At 37.8% G+C, this 20,242-nt stretch overlaps 1 protein-coding gene across 6 annotated transcripts in view; it reads left to right on the top strand.

Moving 5' to 3' along the window:
- Positions 1–20,242, top strand: part of GRIA4 (glutamate ionotropic receptor AMPA type subunit 4) — a 258,437-nt gene that overhangs the window by 59,977 nt on the left and 178,218 nt on the right. For all 6 annotated transcript variants that reach the window (XM_076328209.1, XM_076328210.1, XM_076328211.1 and 3 more), the window contains exon 3: positions 16,854–17,093. In XM_076328209.1, coding sequence (XP_076184324.1) covers positions 16,854–17,093 — 240 coding nt within the window. The remainder of the gene's footprint in view (positions 1–16,853; positions 17,094–20,242) is intronic.

Genomic DNA, 20,242 nt, shown 5'->3' with positions numbered 1-20,242 from the left:
CATCTCTTTCTTTTCTCAGCTGTGTTGGTATAGAAGCATAAGTATTGTAGAAATGCCACAAAAATAGGCTAAGAAAGAGACTGTAGAGAAAGTCAGGTTTTAGAAAAACAAGTTTTCTGTGCTTCTATGTTATTTCTTTTTCACAGCAACTCTTCCACTTCAAATCAAACTGAAAAATATTTGATTCTGTAGCTTTAGTAGCATCTATGTTCCTTTGTGTACCCATAAACAAAACAAATTCATCAGGCTAAGGGTAGTCAGTTTGATTCTGCATAGCTGTGTAGGAGAGAAAAATGCTTTATTCTGTACATTTTTCCTGACTGATTGAGTTTAGGTATATGATGTCAACATTTCATTTAAACCTTTGGTTTGTTGAAAAGGCCTTTACACAACATGATCAGCGTTTTCTAAAGTTGAAGAGTGATTATTTTACAGAAGTTGATTTTGGCCAGTAATTGCATGTTTGTATAATAAAATCATTGTGGTACCTAATTACTAGTGAGTTTTCTGTATGTTAGAAATGAAAAGATCATAAAACATTTTCAACACAAGTATAATGTGACTTTTTAAAAAAATACATGTTGTGGTAGCTTTGGGCTACCAGATGTTAATAGGTTTTAGTGGCAGAGGTGCTTTTAATAAATATGCTAGTATATATGCATTAAAAAACTGTGTTGCAATCCTTATTCAGGAAAAATTTCCATTTCTGTTAATGAAATTTTTCCTGAAACAGAACATAGAGTAAGCAAGGTAGTCTCAGAGGAAAAGGAAGAACTTGCTTTATAACAACTCTTTTGAGTAGGTCTTGCTGGAATAATTAAAACTGTGGAAAACTGTTTTTAATATTTTTTTATCTAACGTTATAACTAAAAAGAAAAGATTGAACATAGTTTTCTTAAAAACTCTACCTACAGTGGTCTGCCTTTCTCCAATATGCCTATAAGCAATACCAATCCACTATCCTATGACAGTCAGTTTGATCCTGCAGAGCACTGCGGAGAAAAGCAAGACATACAGAAGCATTTCTGCACTTCAGTGTTTCGTGTGATTGGTTTGGTTTGGGTGTACATTGTCACAGTCACATTTTATCCACCAACTCTTCAGCCACTGTTAATGATTTCTTCTCATTTTTCTTTTTTGTATGTAGCAACAGACTATCTGGGAATTATGAATGAATATATGCTAATTAAGACAATAAAGTAGTTTAAAGACACACAAATGTTAATAGGATTTGAAATAAGAGGTAGCTTGAGGCCACTGCTGTAACTAACAGGCCATTTAAAAATTATTAGCATCAGGCCCAGTGGACCAGTAGTAAAGTACAGCTGCCTTTTTAGTACAATACCAGAGCTAGCAGCCCCTAGACCCTGAGCTTTACTCCAGTGATCACAGCTGTGAACTGTGCTGAACTAATTTTGCTTAATCCTGCAAATGCCAGCGTAGAAGCTACTAGCCTTACATAATGCCTGGGGTGATATATACAATATTTTGTTATTTGTAAAGCAATCTTTACAGCAAATTAATTTAAGTACATCAACAAAGACGTGTTCTTGCATTATTTACATCAAGCTGTTAAATGTTTTATTAATTTTCAGTGGTCTTTTTTGCAGACTAAGATTGATATATAAAAGAAGATGGAGTATATTGCTGACTTTATTGATCGAACAGTTCAATGAAATGAAGGACTCTGCTTTGGTCAGCCCTAAAATCCAAAAATAAAATGAAAAACAAGGGTTTCATTTGAGAAGGCTACTATTTGAGCAGCAAAAGAAGTTTACATAAGGTGACAGCTATTTTAAATCCCCTGTGATAACCATGATAAAGAAAAATATTTTGTAATGGCAAATTCTGTTTGTCAATCTGCCTCCTTTTTCCCCAGATCCCACAGTACACCCACCTTTGGTTCATATGCAGAGATAACAGGGTGCCACCCAACCAATCTCATCTCCCTTCTTATCTGTCTTCTTTTCTAAAACCATCACCAGCACATTTCCCAGCTCTGTAGAAATCCCAGTTATAGATGGCCCATTTCAAAATGCCTAATCGATGAAGCCCCATTCCTGCCAATGATATGAGAGAACAAAATGAGAGGGCTCATGCTCCTGTTTTAAATTGGTGAAGTTGTAGAAATACTTAAGACGGTGCCTGGCATAGAGAAAACAGGATTAGCTGAAAACTCAGGAAGAAACAAAGATAACTGGAAAACATATTTCTGTTACTGCTTTCTTTTTGTTAGGCAGTTTCCAAGTACAGAAATCATGATCTCTATCTTCAGAAGGTAAATTTTCTGAGAAATGAAGAAAATTCATTGCAAGTAGAAAGATGTGAAGCGGTGCATAAAACTGAATATTAACAGCTGTTTTAAGCTTTGACCAGCAATGCCCTCTCACTTAAGTGGTTCCGAATACATTTTGCCATCTTTTTATTATGCTTTGCAGATTATTGTTCTCATTTATGAGCTCAGAATCTGACAATGTCATAGGAAGAGAGATGGAAATAGCAGTTTTGATTGTTGTGCCAAGAGCAGGAAGGGAACCCAAATATCTGCATCACAGTGTGCCTACGGAGAACAATGGGCAGATAGCTTTTGAGATGCAGTTTGATTTCTTTGCATTTATGATTTTAAGCCAGTAGGTTGTGCTGCCATCTTTTTGAGTATTGGGAAATACTGTGAAAGAGAACCGTGATTGCAAGACAGATTCTGGTATTACTGTAGTCAACAACGTAATAATGCAATTTAGTGACATCAATTGATTTTAATGAAAGTTAGCAATTTTGCTTTTAGAGGAGAATATGAGATATGCTAAGCAATTTCTGCCTATTGAAAGGTCCTATTGTGTTGTGTTTCAGAATGGCTACTTGAGTCAAGGGGAGATAGGTCATGCCAAACATTCAAAACCTTTAACTACATTAGACAGGCTGCTTTTAGTCTGGTAGCCATTAGGAGCTCCAGTTTTGGATAAAGATACCGTTTTGTTAGATGTTTTACAAATACAGTTACAAAAGAGATGTTCATTCATAACAGAACTTGCAATTTAATTATTTCATGTGAAGCAATGTTTTGTGGGTGGCAACTATGCTTTATGAGACAACATAAATGTTCTCCTGTCATCAACCGTTAGGCTCTCAGACAATAGCACGTTCATTTCCATAAGTATCTCTTGCCCCAGAATTGAAACGAAATAAACTCTCCTTGTTAAACTAAACATGGAGAAGTATATAAGACAAATATGTTAGCCATAGTTACAAAGTTATGTACTTTTATTTGGCTTATCTTCCTACTTCTTTTAAAGATGTCTAAGCTAACATCTATCCCATTTTATAGTAGAGATTTAGATGTGTTTAAAATAGCTGTACAGTTTGCATTAGTATAAAAGAATTGGTGATACACAGAAATAGAAAACATGCATAAATATTCTTATGATGTATGCACAGATGTATTTATGCATGTATTAAACCTTTCCTTAAGTCTTATTTTAGCTGAAAAGAATTATTTAGAAAGCATACTCCATTCATGGCATTTGGCACTGAAACCTGCCTGTCATATCAAGCAGTTAGAGCTTGAAGTCATTAAACACAGGGGCATGGCCAGAATCCATCTTGCACTCATATGTGATGAGGTTGGTCTTCCATTTAGAAGGTGAATGGCTTTCACTTTAAATAACCTTGGTCAAATGGTTCATTTATATTTTATTTTTTGAAAGGTAATTCCTTTTTCTTATTATTTTAATTATTACGTGAGACTTACAGCTATTTAGAAATGCCTTTTATACATAAAAAAATAGGAAAGAATAGTTTTTCAGGGAAAGAAGAAACAACTTGGTGACAAAAAAGGGAACACAGTGGAATATGCATTTCCAGTAATCCATGCCAAGCATTTGATTTTAAAACCACCCAACTGTATTGTGGTTGGTTCCCACCGGCATAATTGTGGGAGGCTGAGAAGAATCTCTCTATTAAAATGAATAGAGAAGAAACTGCAAGGCACACAGGGGAAAAAAAGAGGGGGGGAAGAAAGATAGCTCAGGGTTTCTTAAGCTTTGGACTTTTGGCCCTCCACAGACAGTAATTCCCTAATGTCATTTTGACATGACATGTCCGTAGTAAGCAGAATCTACATCTGAAAAATCCCGTAGCTATGATCACAGCATTATCTGGGGAAAACAGGCAAGCTACACGATGCTGAAAAAACTTCAGTGCAGTGAGATGATCAAAACAACAAGGCAAGATAAAGGAACAAGTACAAGTAATGAAAACACAATCTGTTTGAGATATCGGTGTGAGATGTCTTAAGTAACCATAATTCCCAGTATACATAGTCACCCAAACAGGCTAAGACCCAAATTTCTGGGAAGAGCAGGAGAGAAAATCTCTTGGTATGGTTCTGTTTTTGTGAAGTTAAGAGTAATAATGCCTAGGATGTTTGAGGGAGGGCTGAAGTATGAAATACAGAATGGTGAAAGAAATCTCAGAGAATTCTTGCTGAACAGGCCAGTGATGGATAATAAAGGTATCTACATTCATCTTAGTGATTCTTTGAAAAGATTTTATTCATTACTCCGACTATGTGAAGAACTTGAGTGTTAGTGTCTTTGGTTTTCAGACTGGAAAACTCAGAAAAGCTAAGTGACGTCTATAGCTAGTGGAAGTTAAAATGGGAGTTAGAGTGAAAATTTACCAACTCCTTGCCTTTCACTTCGGCTACGTCTATCTCTCTGGGTACCATTTGCCAGTTCATTAGATCAAAGCTAGGAAAAACAGTTAATAAGATCACACAATTTATGGGGTAATTCTAGGCTGTCAGAAGCACCTAAGTGTTCTGGGAAAGCCATCATTACCAGTGGTGATGTGTAAGAAGAAACAACCCAAACAACCAAAACGTACATTTTGGATGTACATGACAAAGTAAATTTCACATTATTTTTAAAATTTATTTACTCATCAGAACACACTTGCACTATGACATAGAAGAAGAATCATGGAAGCATGAAAATCTCTTATCCACTATAAATAAAACCAATGTCCTCAAATGTGAGAAGACTAATAGAACAATTGGCAGATCATGTATCTTGATCCCTGAAATGATAGCTCAGAAGATACCCCCTGACTGGGGAACAGCTTCAACAGAGCCCTGTGTACTTTGTCAGCAACTGCTGTTCTGTCAATACACAGTCACAGACTGCAGAAGGCAGCAGCAGAATTTTCTTCCTAGATCTTGTGAGGAGTTTTTTCTCTCTGACCAAGTTGTATATAATCTCATGATGTGACACCGTGTTCCATTTATCTGACAGTAATGCTAGTTTCAAATTCTGCTTCATACCATCAAAGGGAAAGGAGGAAAGGACAAACAGCAGATTTTATCAAAAATATTCAGAAACTCTTCTTAGGAAAGTCCCAATTGTGACCAAAAAATAGCTGAAAAGTTTTTTTTCAAGCTAGGATGTGTGTAATTATATAACAGCTTTTACTAACCCATGGGAAATCAGGAAAAACAGATGAGATTTTCATCACATATATCCTCTTAACATTAACATTGTTTTAAAAAATTAGAAACCATGTTTTCTGGCTCTTTAAAAAATACTTATACGTAAGAGTGGCCAAGGAAGCAATGTTGTACTTAGTGTTAATTAATCAACATGGTGTGGTGAATGTCTGTTGATCTTAACTGAGGCCAAAAGGAATCCATGGCTTCATTCATTCTAAATGGTAAACAGCAAAGTAAGAAGAATTATTTAAGATTATATCCTTGTGCAATAGCATGAATCAAAGTAAGCAATGATTTAAGTTGCTAGTGAGGGGACTCTTGATGGTGCGAAATCTATTACTGAGCAAAAATCCCAGCCTTGCCCCTGCCAACATTCAAAAGCCTGGGCTGGACAGAGAGCATTGCACTTCAGTCGCCAGCCCGCGTTGGCTGGAAGACTAAGGTGGAAGAAAAAGAAATTGGGAGACAGACTCACCAGTGAAAGAAAAATACAGTTCCAGCAATGGATCAAATGGCATCACTCCCCTCAGGACAGGCTTTAATTCTAAAAATAACACTACAATCCAGACAAAAAAACCCCATCTCCATTCCAGTTGAATGACAACCACCTAAAGACCTTCATCATCATGCAGGACCAAGTTAGTCACATCTTTCATGATTTCCTGCCTTCCTTTCCTTCCTTTCCCCAGATGTTTCAGAGATCATTTTCTAAGTCAGAGGGAGCAGTTAGATGACTAGTCCCCTTTTAAAGTCACACAGAAGTTTAGTGCCAAAATTCCCTGATACTTCAAAAAATGCTTTACTTGAGCTTCCTCAAATTACAGGATTCAAGTTTTGTTTCAGTTCAATTAAATCAGAACACAAGGTTTGACATAAAGAAGCACCATTGGTTCTAAGTGTGAGGTATAAATGATGATAATGGATCCATCAAAACAATTTAGGTCAGGAGCCATACTGTATGGCTCCACCTCTCATATCTCCTATGAAATTCAGTTAATTCCCATCAATGAGAGTTTTGGTGGCAGGAGTACTGCAAAATTAACATGTGTTTCTCCAAAATGAAGAAAAAAGTATTGTTGCTATTTTTTTCTGAAAACCACAAATAGTTCTTCTTTTGCATAAAAAAAATCTGTGATTACACAGCTATGTATAAAAAGCTATTTTTATGTAATCAACTGCACATTTTATAAGATACTCTCCTATTTAAAGTTGTACTTTTTTTTTTTAGTTCCTCTGGAAAGAAAAATGTCTGTTTAAATGTGCCTATTTTCTTACTTTTCAAGATAAAAAGAAAAAAGAAAGCAAATGTTGTAGAGAATTGGGCCATCAAAGGATTACTTCTTAAAACAAAATTCAGACTTCTCTTTGTTCTGTTTCATTAAAATGGGATATGGGGGCAGGTTTTATAAAATCTTACATTTTGGGGGGAAAAACAAGCTGCAAACAAATTTGTTTTCTCTACAAAGGAATGTTTGGATGAAGTTCAAATTTGAACTGAAAGAAATAATATGTCTCATAAGGAAATGAATCAATCCAAGAATAGCAAAAGATGTTTAATCACACAGGCAATCTAGATAAGTTATAAAACATGATTTCTCTAGATATTAATCTAATGAGGATGAGCTTTCCCTTAGCTAGCAAACTGAAGAGGTGATATGATTTTGCAAGAAGATCTGTAACCACCACATGAGTATCTGAGTTGAAACATTAACCTCAGTTAAGCAACTGGGAGTTTTACCATTGATTCCATAAACCACTTTTTTACTGTAGTCCAGTCTAATTTCCATGCAATCTGTTATGCCTCTTTAAGCTTCTATCGTGAAGGAGGAAAAAAAAAAAAAAGATAAAAGATAACTGCAGACATTTTGTCCTTGAGAAAACCTGCCAGCTCATGGGAACTTTCTACCAAAACCTTTGTGTTTAATTTTTTTAAAAACTTCTCTGGTTTTGAAAAGCCTGGCAGTCTCACGTGGTACTGATCAGATTTTAAAAACAGCCAAAAAAGAACTTCTGTACCAATGTGGATTCTCATGCATATAGCTTTGAAAGGTAAGTGCTGCATGCGGATTCTCTATGGGAGAGCATTCAAAGAGAAAGTTTTGGCAGAGTTAGGGAAATGCACGTGTATGTGCATTGCCAGACAGCTATAAATACCAGATCCATGGAGTGCACAGGACTGGGGGACAAAGGCACAAAGACTGGATAATTTATTGCAGAGAGTGCTGTAAAGTACTTTTAAAAATGAGAAAAGATTTGTTAGCATTCAGCAAATGTGAAATTCATGAGGGGAGTTCTATCAAAGAGATTAGCCAAGGCACAGCGGAAAGAGGAATTTTATAAATAAACCCAGTGGAAAATGTTTTCTTGTTGTGTAAAAATGTTCCATTGGATTTAAATTATTTGGAATTATATATTAATGAAAGTAAAATACTTCAGTGGTGCAGAAGTTTTCAGATGGAAAGTACTTAAAAATTAAAGCAGTTTTTCTCATAGAAATTTATGAAAGGCCAGTCTACTTTGTGTTCTCCATCAAGAAATAAGAGTTGTCAGCAGTTTTCAGGAAAATAGAGATACATGGTCTGTATCTGAGAAATACCTGCAACCCCTGTCTAGGGGGGGATTTGTGGCTGCTGTATGAGAAGGGCCTCAGAGAAGGGCAACTCCAAATCACATTGAATCTAGGGATGGACAGGGGAGAAAAACACAGAGATATGTTTCCTAAAGTGAGACTTTTTAAACAATTTTTAAATGTAGCTATCTAAATGTAGGTGCCAAGTCTTTCGTAGTTGCATAGTCTCCTTTTACAGCCAAAAGAGATAGGTACCTCTAGTGGATGAATCGGTACACTTAATTTATCACCCATCTTAAGCTGGGATGATCTGCCTTCTGAATATACCTTTTTCTGTTTTAGAGACAGGCAAAGAAAAAAAGAATTTAAAAACCTAACTTACAGGTGGTAAGAATCAGGTGAGACAGTCCCCTCCACTCTCCCTGCGTGCACATATACATACAAAGACACACACGCTCCTTTCACAAATTCTTTTGGGATTGGCTTGGAGGAAACTTTAATCAAGGAATTAATTTGTGAAGAGCAAAGCTTGCTCCATATGAAGCATGGAGAAGACTTCAGCAGTTAGATCTACAAGTCAGTCTTGTCTGGTCTCTGTGGCCCTCTCTTTTCTGTGATTTTGGGCATCTCTCAGGTTAACCTTCTAAAGTTAATGTTCTGTAACTTAGTGATCTGGTATAAGACATTGCACACAAAATACTATATTACAATGCTCAAATTGATTTTAAAAGAAGAAAATACTGTGCATGTTAATTAAGCTAATTAAATTCCATTTTCCATTCAATAGGCAAGAAATGCACTATCACTTTCTGCTATTGTTTCAAGAATTGACTTTGAGCAGAAATAGTCTTTTAGAGACAATTCACAAAAATTGTTTCTGGAAACTTAATTATTAATTAAAAAATGTAATAAGTTTGTATCTTGCTTTGCAATATGTTCTCACATCTGCAGTTGCACAAACAAAACTGCATTTCCCAGATTACCATTTGATCTAGCACATTAAACCAAGATTTTCATTGTTCCTAGGAGAGTATTTTCAAATGAGCTGGCAGTTCACTTAGAGAGTACATGAAGTAACCCATTGCTGTGGGTTAAATGTCAAAGACACCCATGAATTTTCCATGCCTCAAGTTTGATGGATCCATCTGTTGATCTCCACATAAATACTCCTCCACACTCTTCAGTACATGCTTAATTTTATGCATGCAACTAAACACACTGACCTTTAGGACAAGTGCTTACGTGTTTTTAGGGTTCCAGAATTTACTATAGAATTGCAAGATAAAGGTCCACTAGGTGTAACGTTTATACACATTGGGGTAGCACTCAGAAGCCACAGCTGAGACAGTTGGACGATTGTGCTAAACTTTTTACAGGCATCTAATAGGAGGCTGGCCTTCCTGCCAAGTGCTTATAGTCCAAAATCGACCAGACAGGTGAAACATTGAGAACTGAGACATGGGAATGTGAAGTGATTTGCTTCAGAGTATGAATGTGGTTTCAGAGGTTCAGTGCCCAACATACCAGACTTCTCATTATGCAGTTACATCACAGGAGGATAAACTTTTGAGGGGAATAAATATTTGAGAGGGTAATGTTTGTGATTCAATTTTTTTTTAACCGGAAAGTTATTAAGTTTTTTTTGTTCACCTCCATCATTAATACCATATTAAACTGTAGAGCAATAAACTGATTTTAGTTAAAGCAATGATGTGATATTATTTCCAGTTACAACGCTTTAGGCATGATGCTACCCAAAGTGTGATGCATGCCTCCTGAACGCAGGGGAAGATAATTATTTTGCTTGAAGAAGTTTGTGACCAAAAGGCAAAGGTAGATGATGATTTAGATGGTGCAGGGTCTATAAGTAGAAAATAAACAGGGTTGTAATGGGTGCTTGTTTCATTAGACACAAAAAATCTAATCATATAATTTGTAAGAAACTCCCTGTTTCCCTTTTCCCCTTTTTTGGATAGCAATATTTAGAAATAACCTTTTCTATTCGAGACAATTCTTAAGATAGTAGTAAACTGGTCCTAAGACATCTATAATGTTTTTCATCTACCCACTTTATGTAACACTGTTTTCTCTTTTATAAACCTATCTGTCATCTTATATCAGTGATTTAATTCATGAAGGTACCTCATTAAGTTGGTCTCAGTGCTGGGAATTTTTCTTAATGCAACAGCATAATTTAGTATAAAATCAGCAGTCTTGAACAGAACCCAGAGGAAGAGCATATTTGCATCAAATTTGTATTGGATTTGGGTGCAAGATAGTTGAAAACTACATGGGGACGAATTTAGATCACTTGTCTTGTAATACTAGAGCCCTGACTGGCCTCGAGTCCTCTTCCAGGAGGTGGAGGTCAGTGGAGTGATCAGGAGGAGATGGATCAGGGGTGTTCTCTGCAAAATGAAGAGAAACATGTTTTGACATTTTAACAGGAAACTCTAATCTCAAAGCTGTTTTAGAAATATTACTTAATCTCATCTCAAGTGTTGGAGCTTTCACGCATATAAGTTGATAAATCATTTGACCTTGGGAGGCAGGTCCTTATTTAGATTAAATGATTCTCCATTCAGCGCTCCATCTGACTTGTAGAGCTTGCATCTCCATATGGCTAGGCTGTTCCTCTTGGAAGGAGTTCTTTAGGTTGAGAAAATTCACCCAGTACTTTTACATCAGTGCTGGCAGATGCAGGTGCACAGCAGCTGAACAAAATAGAGAGTACATAACTGTGATCCATGAGGACATGGATCACTGACAGCATTGCAGGCACACCTCGGATGAAAGCCTTCATATACTATTGTGGTGGCAAGGAAATTAACTCCTTATATATATTTTTGAAATTTATTGCTGTCTGGAGTTTACCAGGTGTATTGGCTTTCTGTGGACAGGTTTTGGTTGGGGGGGGGGGCTGCAGGGGTGGCCTCCGTGAGAAGACGCCAGGGGCGACCCCCATGTCGGACAGAGCCAGTTTTCAGCCAGCTCCAAAACAGTCACTGCTGGCCAAAGCTGAGCCCATCAGCGATGCTGTGGTGCCTTTGTGATAACATATTTAAGAAAGGGTAAAAAACACTGCATAGGAGCAGTGAGAGAGAGGAGTGAGAAAATGTGAGAGAAAAAACCCTGCAGACACCAAGGTTGGTGAAGAAGGAGGAGGAGGAGGTACTGCAGGTGCTGGAGCAGAGTTTCCCCTGCAGCCCGTGGAGAAGACCACGGCGACACAGGTTGTCCCCCTGCAGCCCATGGAGGACCATAGCGGAGCAATATCAACTCTGCAGCCCATGAAGGACCCCATGCTGCAGCAGGCAGATGTGCCCTTAAGGAAGCTGTGGCCTGTGGAGAGCCCACACCAGAGCAGGCTTCTGGCAGGACCTGTGGCCCATAGAGAGGAGCCCACTCAGGAACAAGTTTACTGGCAGGAGCTGTGGCCCATGGGGGACCCACGCTGAAGCAGTCTGTTCGTGAAGGACTGTACCCCATGGAGAGTACCTACAGTGTAGCAGTTCTTGAAGAACTGCAGCCCATGGGAAGGACCCATGTTGGAGCAGTTCGTGAAGGACTATATCCCATGGGGGGACCCCACGCTGGATTAGGGGAACAGCGTGAGGAGGAAGGAGCAGCAGAGACAAGTTGTTATGGACTGACCACAATCCCCACTCCCCATTTGGATCTCCAAAGCATAGGAGGAAATGAAAAGAGAGCAATGACAGGCTGTCCTCATATCTGGAAAACTTCCATAACACAGGCTGCTCTGAGTCTTTCAGTTTTGGCACTTCCACAGTTTATGAGTTTATGGCAGATCAGTGAGCCTGTCAATATATCTGTAACAGCCAGCTGTGCCAGGGCTTCCCACATAGGAGCCTAAAACCTACGGAAAAGCATTTTTAAATGCTCGTTCCAGACCTTGTGTCCCAGAAGACTCAGGGTCTGTGAGGCATGGCTCTGAAGCAAGATCTACCCTGTTACTTCCATGTTAGATTGTGGGTCTTCCAGATGCTTAACTATATGGTATAGGTACCATATAGACTGCTGAGCAAAACTAATGCTGTTGGCAGACCAGCTGTGCTCTGCTTATCAGACTTCATTTTGTAAATATATTGTTAGGGTAGTGTTTATTTGTCTCTTGAAGAAATTCTAAAAATTTTGAGTGTGACCAAATAATAAAACAAGACCAGTATCATGTAAATATGTGTGCAGGTATGTATATGTATGCGTGTTTGTACATACACATTTCTCACAAACTTTCACTTGACCTCTTCTGTGTCATTTTCGTGGTTGTGGTTACAGCTCTATTTGGACTCACTTCCCCTGTGCCTGTTTAGAGGATTTAAACTATATGGGTATAATTTCTGGAAATCAGTGAATAAGAAGAAGTCAGGTTTTTTTGCTTTTTGTTTTTCAAGAAACGATTTGTGTTTAAAGTGTAGGACTTGTCTTTAGAACAATAGCAGGGACTTCGGGAAGTCTTTCTCTCACAGAGAAAGAAGACCGCATGTGGCTTGACTGTGTGTCTCAGTAAACCCTGCAGTGTACAGTTTTTGCCATTTTGGCGTCATGATTTCTTTTTCTAACTGAACGTCCCGTGAGTCACCTATTCTTTTAAAGTGATAGTACTATCACATAGTTCAATCTGCTAGAATAGAACATACCTAATTCATATTACAGCTACTGCAATAACATTATCTTGGCTATTTAAGGTGTGCGTTGCAACATCTTCTCTGGAGTCTGACCTCCACATTCGTCTTACCTTTGGTAAGACCAATGGCATTGCAAAATTTGCAGGAGAAAATCATGTGTGTAATACTGGAATTAAGTTGTCAGCTATGAAGAGATGTCTGGTTTAAAGACAAATTATTATTCAATATATTTCAAAGTATGCTCATGAAAGTGTATTTGTCACTGCTTTATATTTATGGGGGAAAAAATCTTGAACAAAATTTTCTTAGAATGCTAATATGAGACTGTGTTTTACCTACCACAATTTAGTCCATTTATAATAAGTAAAATGCCTTTAGAAGCGTAAGAGAAATAGATAAAGAATTGGGAAATCCAGGTAGTCATGTTTGCTGGGAGGCCTTTTCTGAGAACAGTAGTGAGTCAGAATGCAAATCCTTATGGTTTTGCTGATTTTTGTGGTCGCTGCTGATTACTGTAAAATTGATTCAGGAGCGTTGCAGCATCTCTGCATATGTTTAAGCCTAATTTCCATAGTGTCACAGGCATTTCTCCTCTCTGTGGGTATTGTACTGAGTAAGAAAAAAATCTCATAACCTTCATCTTAGCATTTTTTCTTATCAAGGAGCAAAGAAGGACACTATTCAGTAACTTCCCAGTCTTGGTCTCAAGTATAATAGCACAAGTTTTCTTGGATTGGTTACTTCAGGACTTCAATGATAGTCAGATAATGTTTTATTGCATTTGTATCTAGGCTGTGGCAAGGATAGTTTGCTCTGAAAACATGAAGAATTATTATTCTGTTATTTTTAGTTAAAAGTATTTTAGTGTCATGTTATTTAATGACATTTCAAGTTTGGCTTTTTTCTCTCTCTTTTTTTTCCTCCATCCTGAGAAGGAATTTGAGCTTTAACTCTAAGTGTACCATTTCACAGCTTGACATTGATTTCTTGAATTTTTCATTATGTAGAATCCTACTGCATGGACCATGTGTTATGAAAAGTATCCTTTGCCCATGTAAAACTGCAAAGAAGTAAGGCAATGCAGGGCCTTAACAAGGGTTTTCTCTAAACAAAAAACAAATTAAGTAACTACCACTTACGTACACAAGGTTTACATTCAACTATTTTAGTTGGCGAAGTTAACTGGACTGTGTTTGAAAATATAGGAGGCCTGCCGTTTCCTCACAGAAACACTTGTAAAACACTAAGAAATCCCTTTGCAGGGGAAAGTAACATGCAGGATGTGACTCCAGAACTGAATGAATGATTATACAAGAAAGATATAAGAAACAATTGTTTTAAACGGGTTATTAGTAAGAAAGATTGTGTTGAAGAAATCAGGAGGTAGAAAGGACATTTGTTGCAGAAATGAGAGCCTAATTTAGGGCTGCCAGTGAAAACTGAGACTTGCAAAGGACATTAAAACAACAGTAGAAGGTCATTTACATCTTTAAATACAAAGACAGCAAATAGGAAAATAATTGAAGCTGTTATACATTGATGATGGGACAGAAGAACAGGAAAATCTGGTTAGAGATGTAAAACTAATAGATACTTCACATTGATTTTCACTCAAGGAGGATGTTGACCTTAAAAGAGGCACGATGGCTAATGGGAATAGGGAAATCACCTCTTTCTTCTGTGGTTCTTAAAGAGTTGGTTTACTGAAGGGCAAATACAATAACAAGTACTTCTTAGTAGAGCTGTTAAATGAGTTGTGATACATATGATCAGTGAATAGGAAATATAATACCTATTTTTAAAGGGGGACATAGAATCTGGCAGCCATGGACCTAGCAGCTTAACATCAATAGACGGTAAAGTTATAGAACAGATTTTGATGGAAAGAAAGCTTTAAAATATGGGTATAGACAGAAAATGGCATAAAATTCAACCAGAAGTTATTGAGGTAGGAAGCGTGGGATTGATCCATATCTTCCAATTGCCAAGAGAATGAAGTAAAATAGACATGCTCCTAAGAGAAGTTATTTATGAAAATAGAGACAAACAGGGGAGTTAAAAGATAGGCATGAAACTATGGGGAAGATGGCAACAAATGCTGGTAGAAGAGGAGGTACCAGGCTGGAGAAGCATAGCTACAGGAGGAAGATACTAAAAGACTGGTTTTACAGTAGACACAGAGGTAAAAAGTTGGAGTACCCTGATGGAATTTGCTGGTGAGGCAGATACAGACATCGATAAAAGTTCAGAGCAGGCTAAGAATGTAACTGTGGAAGTAAATAATTTTGAGGAGTACAGTAATAGATGTGACATAATGGAAAACAAATAATGGTGACTGATAAAAATATTATACTATAAGCAGAAACTCATCATTTGGAAATGTCCCAGAAGGAGGAAGGAGCACAATTTTGATCCTGAGATGTTTGTCAGCCATCACTGAGGTGCAGATTTAGAAAAATGCAATGTGATCTTAGGATATGTCAGCAGAAGTATTTTACAGTAGAGATGGGGAAGTAATGTAAAAAGAAGCAGAAAGCCTTCAACTGAAATTCTAAACATGTTGGTCATCTGCGTTGCAAGAAAGATGAGATGAAAGAGGGAAAGCACAGAACAACATTTTTCAGGATGATTAGTGGAATGGCAAGCCAGTCATTTGATGTGTCTAGGAGAATGTATGTTGTGTGGTCAAGCAAAGAAAACACTAAGAGGGTTTATAACAGCTGTGTATCAACATATTGAAGAGGAACTTAGGGGAAGGAAGAAAGCTTTTTAAAAAGCTTTATTTCTATATAATCTGGCTATGAAAATCCTTAGGTTGGGGGCTGTAACAGTGGGGCAGCACATAAAACCACAGAAATGCACTCAAGCCACTTACTCCAGTTCTCACATCAGAACTGGATAAATCACCCAAGTCTAAGGAGAAAAATGCACAATTTGTATTTTTTGCTCTTTATGCAGTAAATGTAATATAAAGGAATTAAAGATGAACTGATTTGAATCAGCCCATTTGCTAAGTGTGTACGCTGTACCCTGACTGTGCTGCTCTCACAAGGATGACTGTGACCTCCAGGCTAGAAGGAAAGAGGCCATCATCTAGTTAAAAAGGTGTGACTTAAGTTTTCCCATGTTTAGGCTACATGTAAGAATGGGTTGCAAGGAGGGAGGGTCTGGAACAGGAGAGCATAGGAAATACATACTTCGGAGAAAATGGTTACGATGATCCCCTAACTGTTCCTTTCTCCATTTTCTTTGATTCTAGGATAGGCAACACTATTAATGATCACACAGTTTCTAATAAGTTGGTTTGTACTTCAAAAAAAGTGAGGTATTTTTCATTGGGCCCTTTATGAGTTGCTAGAAAGGCAGTATTTTCTCAAGAAAATACCTTATGCCTGTTTTTATGTGCATAGATCAGTAAAGCCCTTATCCAGTCTGCTGAAATCAATAAAAGTCTGTCTCTATGTCTTAAATGAGTCCAAGAGCAAATCAAAACTCGGTATATATATTCAGGTCATTTATTTTCTGGTTTTGAGATTGACACAGAGTAGAAATAAAAGGTTTGGGGCAAAAGTCTGGTCACATTGACTTACTATGTTTTCCTTCAACTGCTCTCTTAAAGTCAAGGAGATTATTCATGAAGTAGGTTTTTACTCAGTGTCTGTAGTAGAGTTTTAATGTAGCACAAGGGCTCCCTGCTTAAAAGGGAGTGAAGTTTCTACATTGTTATAATTCAAAATGTCCAGATTTCACTTACAAGGTCAATAACATTTTTGTGATAATTTTCACATTTTAAAATGTGAACACTTTTCTGTTTAAGGTAATGGAAATGATCAACGCCTGATAATATGCAGAGCTGTGGTTAAAACAGCATATGTTGACTTTTCACTGGTGTGGAAAAATACATGTTATTTATTTTATATTAGAGTAAAAACACTATAGATAACGTAATGTTCTATGAATAGAATCCAAAAGTGACAAAATGTTATTTAGGTATTTATTTATTGGTTTCCAGGGTGAAACATGTGACAACTGTGTATAGTTAATTACAGGCAGAAATGGAAATCTTCAAATTAAAGATTTGGGGATGTTGGAATGTGTAAGTACGTGTTTACAGATTTTGTCTCTAGCTGAACTCTGTTTTTTTTTCTTCCAGTTTGCTCCCAGTATTCTAGAGGAGTTTTTGCCATTTTTGGACTATACGATAAGAGATCAGTACATACTTTGACCTCATTCTGCAGCGCCTTGCACATCTCCCTCATCACGCCGAGTTTCCCCACGGAGGGTGAGAGTCAGTTCGTGCTGCAGCTGCGGCCATCTCTGCGGGGAGCCCTCTTGAGCTTGCTGGATCATTATGAATGGAACCGCTTTGTCTTCCTGTATGACACAGATCGAGGTGAGTTGTGACCCAGCTTTCTTATCTTTTTAGCTCAAATGACTTTTGCAAGAACTGTGCTTTTTTATATCATATTGAGAGCTTGGGGAGTCAAATTTTAAAGGGCCTTTGAGGTGAAATACCTCTGACTGAGTAGCTGTGTGGCTGAAGGCACAATTCCTTCGTCTGCAAATACTGGATATTGGATGCACATAGCATGTAATCGACCAGCCGAAGCCTGTGCTTTAGGTCTAGAATACTAAAACATTTTAACTAATGTTAGTGAAACAGAGACACAGTTCAATAAACAGAATTTTACAGCTCTGTTTACTCTTCAACTCACTTCGTAAGTGACAGCAGTAAAAAGAAGTAGAGGACCAGCCTATTCTCTGCACCTGCATTGGTGTAAGCTGAGATGTGAGTGAGCTCCTTGGGGCTTCCATGCTTTGGAAGGTCAAGGCAGAGAGAGGCTCGCTCAGTGTGAGGCTCTCAGGCTGCAGCAGAGAAGTGGAGGTGAGAGGCAATACCTGCCAGGAGAGAGGTATCCATGGGGCAGCAGAGGGAGGCAGTGCTGCAGTAGCCCCTTTTCTACCCCTTTCATCTGGAGTTATCTCTGTGGTGGACTACACTTTCATAAAATATATAGCGCGTTACACAAAAGGCTACACTTTCTATCCACATTCTCCATTCCACATCCGAGAGCATCTCAGAACCTTTTAAGTGGTAAAAAACTGCAAGTGCATCACTGCACCTCACTACTCAGTGCTGAATTGAGAAGTAAAATCTCCTGTTCTCCACGTTGTGTATTCACTCTGCTGGCAAAGCCCTTTGCCTTTTTTTATGGAATAGGATTGAGCCAACATGGCTGAGCTTCTGTGAAAGAGGCAAGATTTTTATGTTGATGGCTTGCTTTCAGGGGGGAAGCGAGCGGCTTAGCTGTAGTCAAATAATTATTTTACTACAGCTGTTTCAATATAGCTCCCCATGTGGACAGTCTATTCTGGAATTAAAGTGGCTTTATTCCAGTATAATTACTCTGCAGTAGAAATAGGGAATTATACTGACCTAACTAAATCTGTTTAATTATTTGATTATGGCTATAGAAGTCAATTTTCTCATATATACAAGCACTAAATTTTACTGAGTTTTTAGCTTAATATACTGCCTAAATACCTGAATTTAAATCAAAATGACTAATGGAACAAAATTAAAGGGTTTGTATTGTTCCATAATTGTTTTTTGTTTTTTTAAAATAAAGATTTTTTTAATGTTTGCTGGACCTACAGAGGAAGTTCTGGGAAGCATTATAGAATGTATTAGATCACTGGAAAGAGAAAAAATTAGCAAATTTAAAAGTATTCCTACTCAAGACATAGTTATGGGTAACAAGAAAACAAGCACATAATTACAGATGTGATCCTACAAGTTCAACAAGTTGTTAAGAGAAGAAGTACACAACCTGCAGTCACCTTTCTCATCTAAATTCACACGCTTAATTAGATTGAGACATCATTTTTAAGCATGCAATATCACACCAAGGGCAGTTTCAGAACATCATCTGTAACAGTGTGGTTAATAAACGATTCTTATGGCACTGAACTCAGCAACTCTGAACTCATCAATGTGTCTTTGATAAAGAGATGACATTTGCCAGCTTGGATGGAGGGGGTGCTACGTTGGATGGTCTCTCAAATTCTGAATAGGTCTTGTGACTCAGTTTAATGCAGGAGAAAATAAGATTCAATGTATCTTTAGTTTTTTTTATTATAAATTATAATTTATAAATGTTATAAATTATAAATTATATCTAATTTAGGTATTAAGATGACTGTAAAGATACATCATTCCTGAATAATTTTCACTACCATTCCACAATATAAATTTTTAATGTGGAGCTGAGATATGATAATAAAAAAGTAAGTACAATCTCTTACTATCAGTGTAACTGGAAAAAAGAAAAAAAAATCATTGATGTTGAGTCATAGGGTGTCTGTCAGTGAGGCCAGAACTTAACCTTGTCCAGATTTTTGCCAAAGATCCTTCCTGTACATGCCAGATGTTTCCCTGTTTCTCTGAGCAGCCCCATCCAACCAAACTGAAGGAAGGGAACCCCCTTAGCCTTTTGGTTTTGATACTGGGCCTGCGAGTTGATCTTTGCAGCTTAACCAGGAAGGTATAAATAACCTCTTATGGGGGAAGGTAAGCAATAAGCATAAATTCCAGCCAGACACAATAGCTGTTTGTGAAGAAGGCAGCATTTAGCAGCTATCAGTATTGTAAAAGTCAGAAGTCCTTGGCAGAAGGTGGTATGACAGAATAAACTTAGGCAAACCTTCAGCAGCAGTGGTGACATACTGTGGTGGGCAAATGCGTGTTGTTTTCAGACCTGCTTTCCTGGCCTTTCCATCCTGCTTGCGTCTTGGTTCTGTTGCATGAAGCTCAGTTGCTGCTTGCTCTTAGGGGGCGAACAATTAAATCCTATTATTAAGGTAGGTTTCTTTGCTGTGTCACTCCATTCAGCTCTTTGATACCTCCTCAGCTCCCTGCAGAACCCCAGTCTCTTTGCTACTGGGGCATCTATGTTAGCATTTAAGTTCAGGTCAGGAATGCACTTTTGTCGCACCTCTCCAAGTCATTCCTACGTACCGCACTTGGGTTTACACCATGGAGTAGTCTTGGAGCTCACAAAGTCTGATGAGGTTATGTTAAATCTCCCTTTATGATGTTCTGCCAAAATCGCAGTCTGGAAAATCACTGTCCTGTGACAGGATGAAGATACTAGGAAGAATGGCAAAGATACAAAATGAATTGGACCTAGCAGGGGACGTTACAGGAAAGCAGAACAGTTTTGCAAAAGACATTAGACCTAAGAGAAAGGTGAAGGAAAATTCAGCTCATTATTTAACAGGAAAAGTGAGCAAGTAAAGAGTGACACAGAAGGCTAAAGCCTCAAGGGTCCTTTTGTTTCAATATATTCTTCTTTCTCTTGCCCTCCTTCCATAAAAAGGTTTAATTATGACCTGGTGCTTAATACAATTAATATTAACAGCAAAGTGCCAGGAACACAGACAGGTCAGGGAAAAAGCAGGCTGAAGAACACTTACTGAGTTACACAAAGCATAGTGGGAAAGGGCTGAAATGAAAACCATGACTCCCTGAGATATCCAGAG

This window comes from Aptenodytes patagonicus, chromosome 1 (assembly GCF_965638725.1).
Source record: "Aptenodytes patagonicus chromosome 1, bAptPat1.pri.cur, whole genome shotgun sequence".
NCBI classification, from domain to species: domain Eukaryota; kingdom Metazoa; phylum Chordata; class Aves; order Sphenisciformes; family Spheniscidae; genus Aptenodytes; species Aptenodytes patagonicus.
This window is presented reverse-complemented; position numbering and strand designations above follow the sequence as displayed.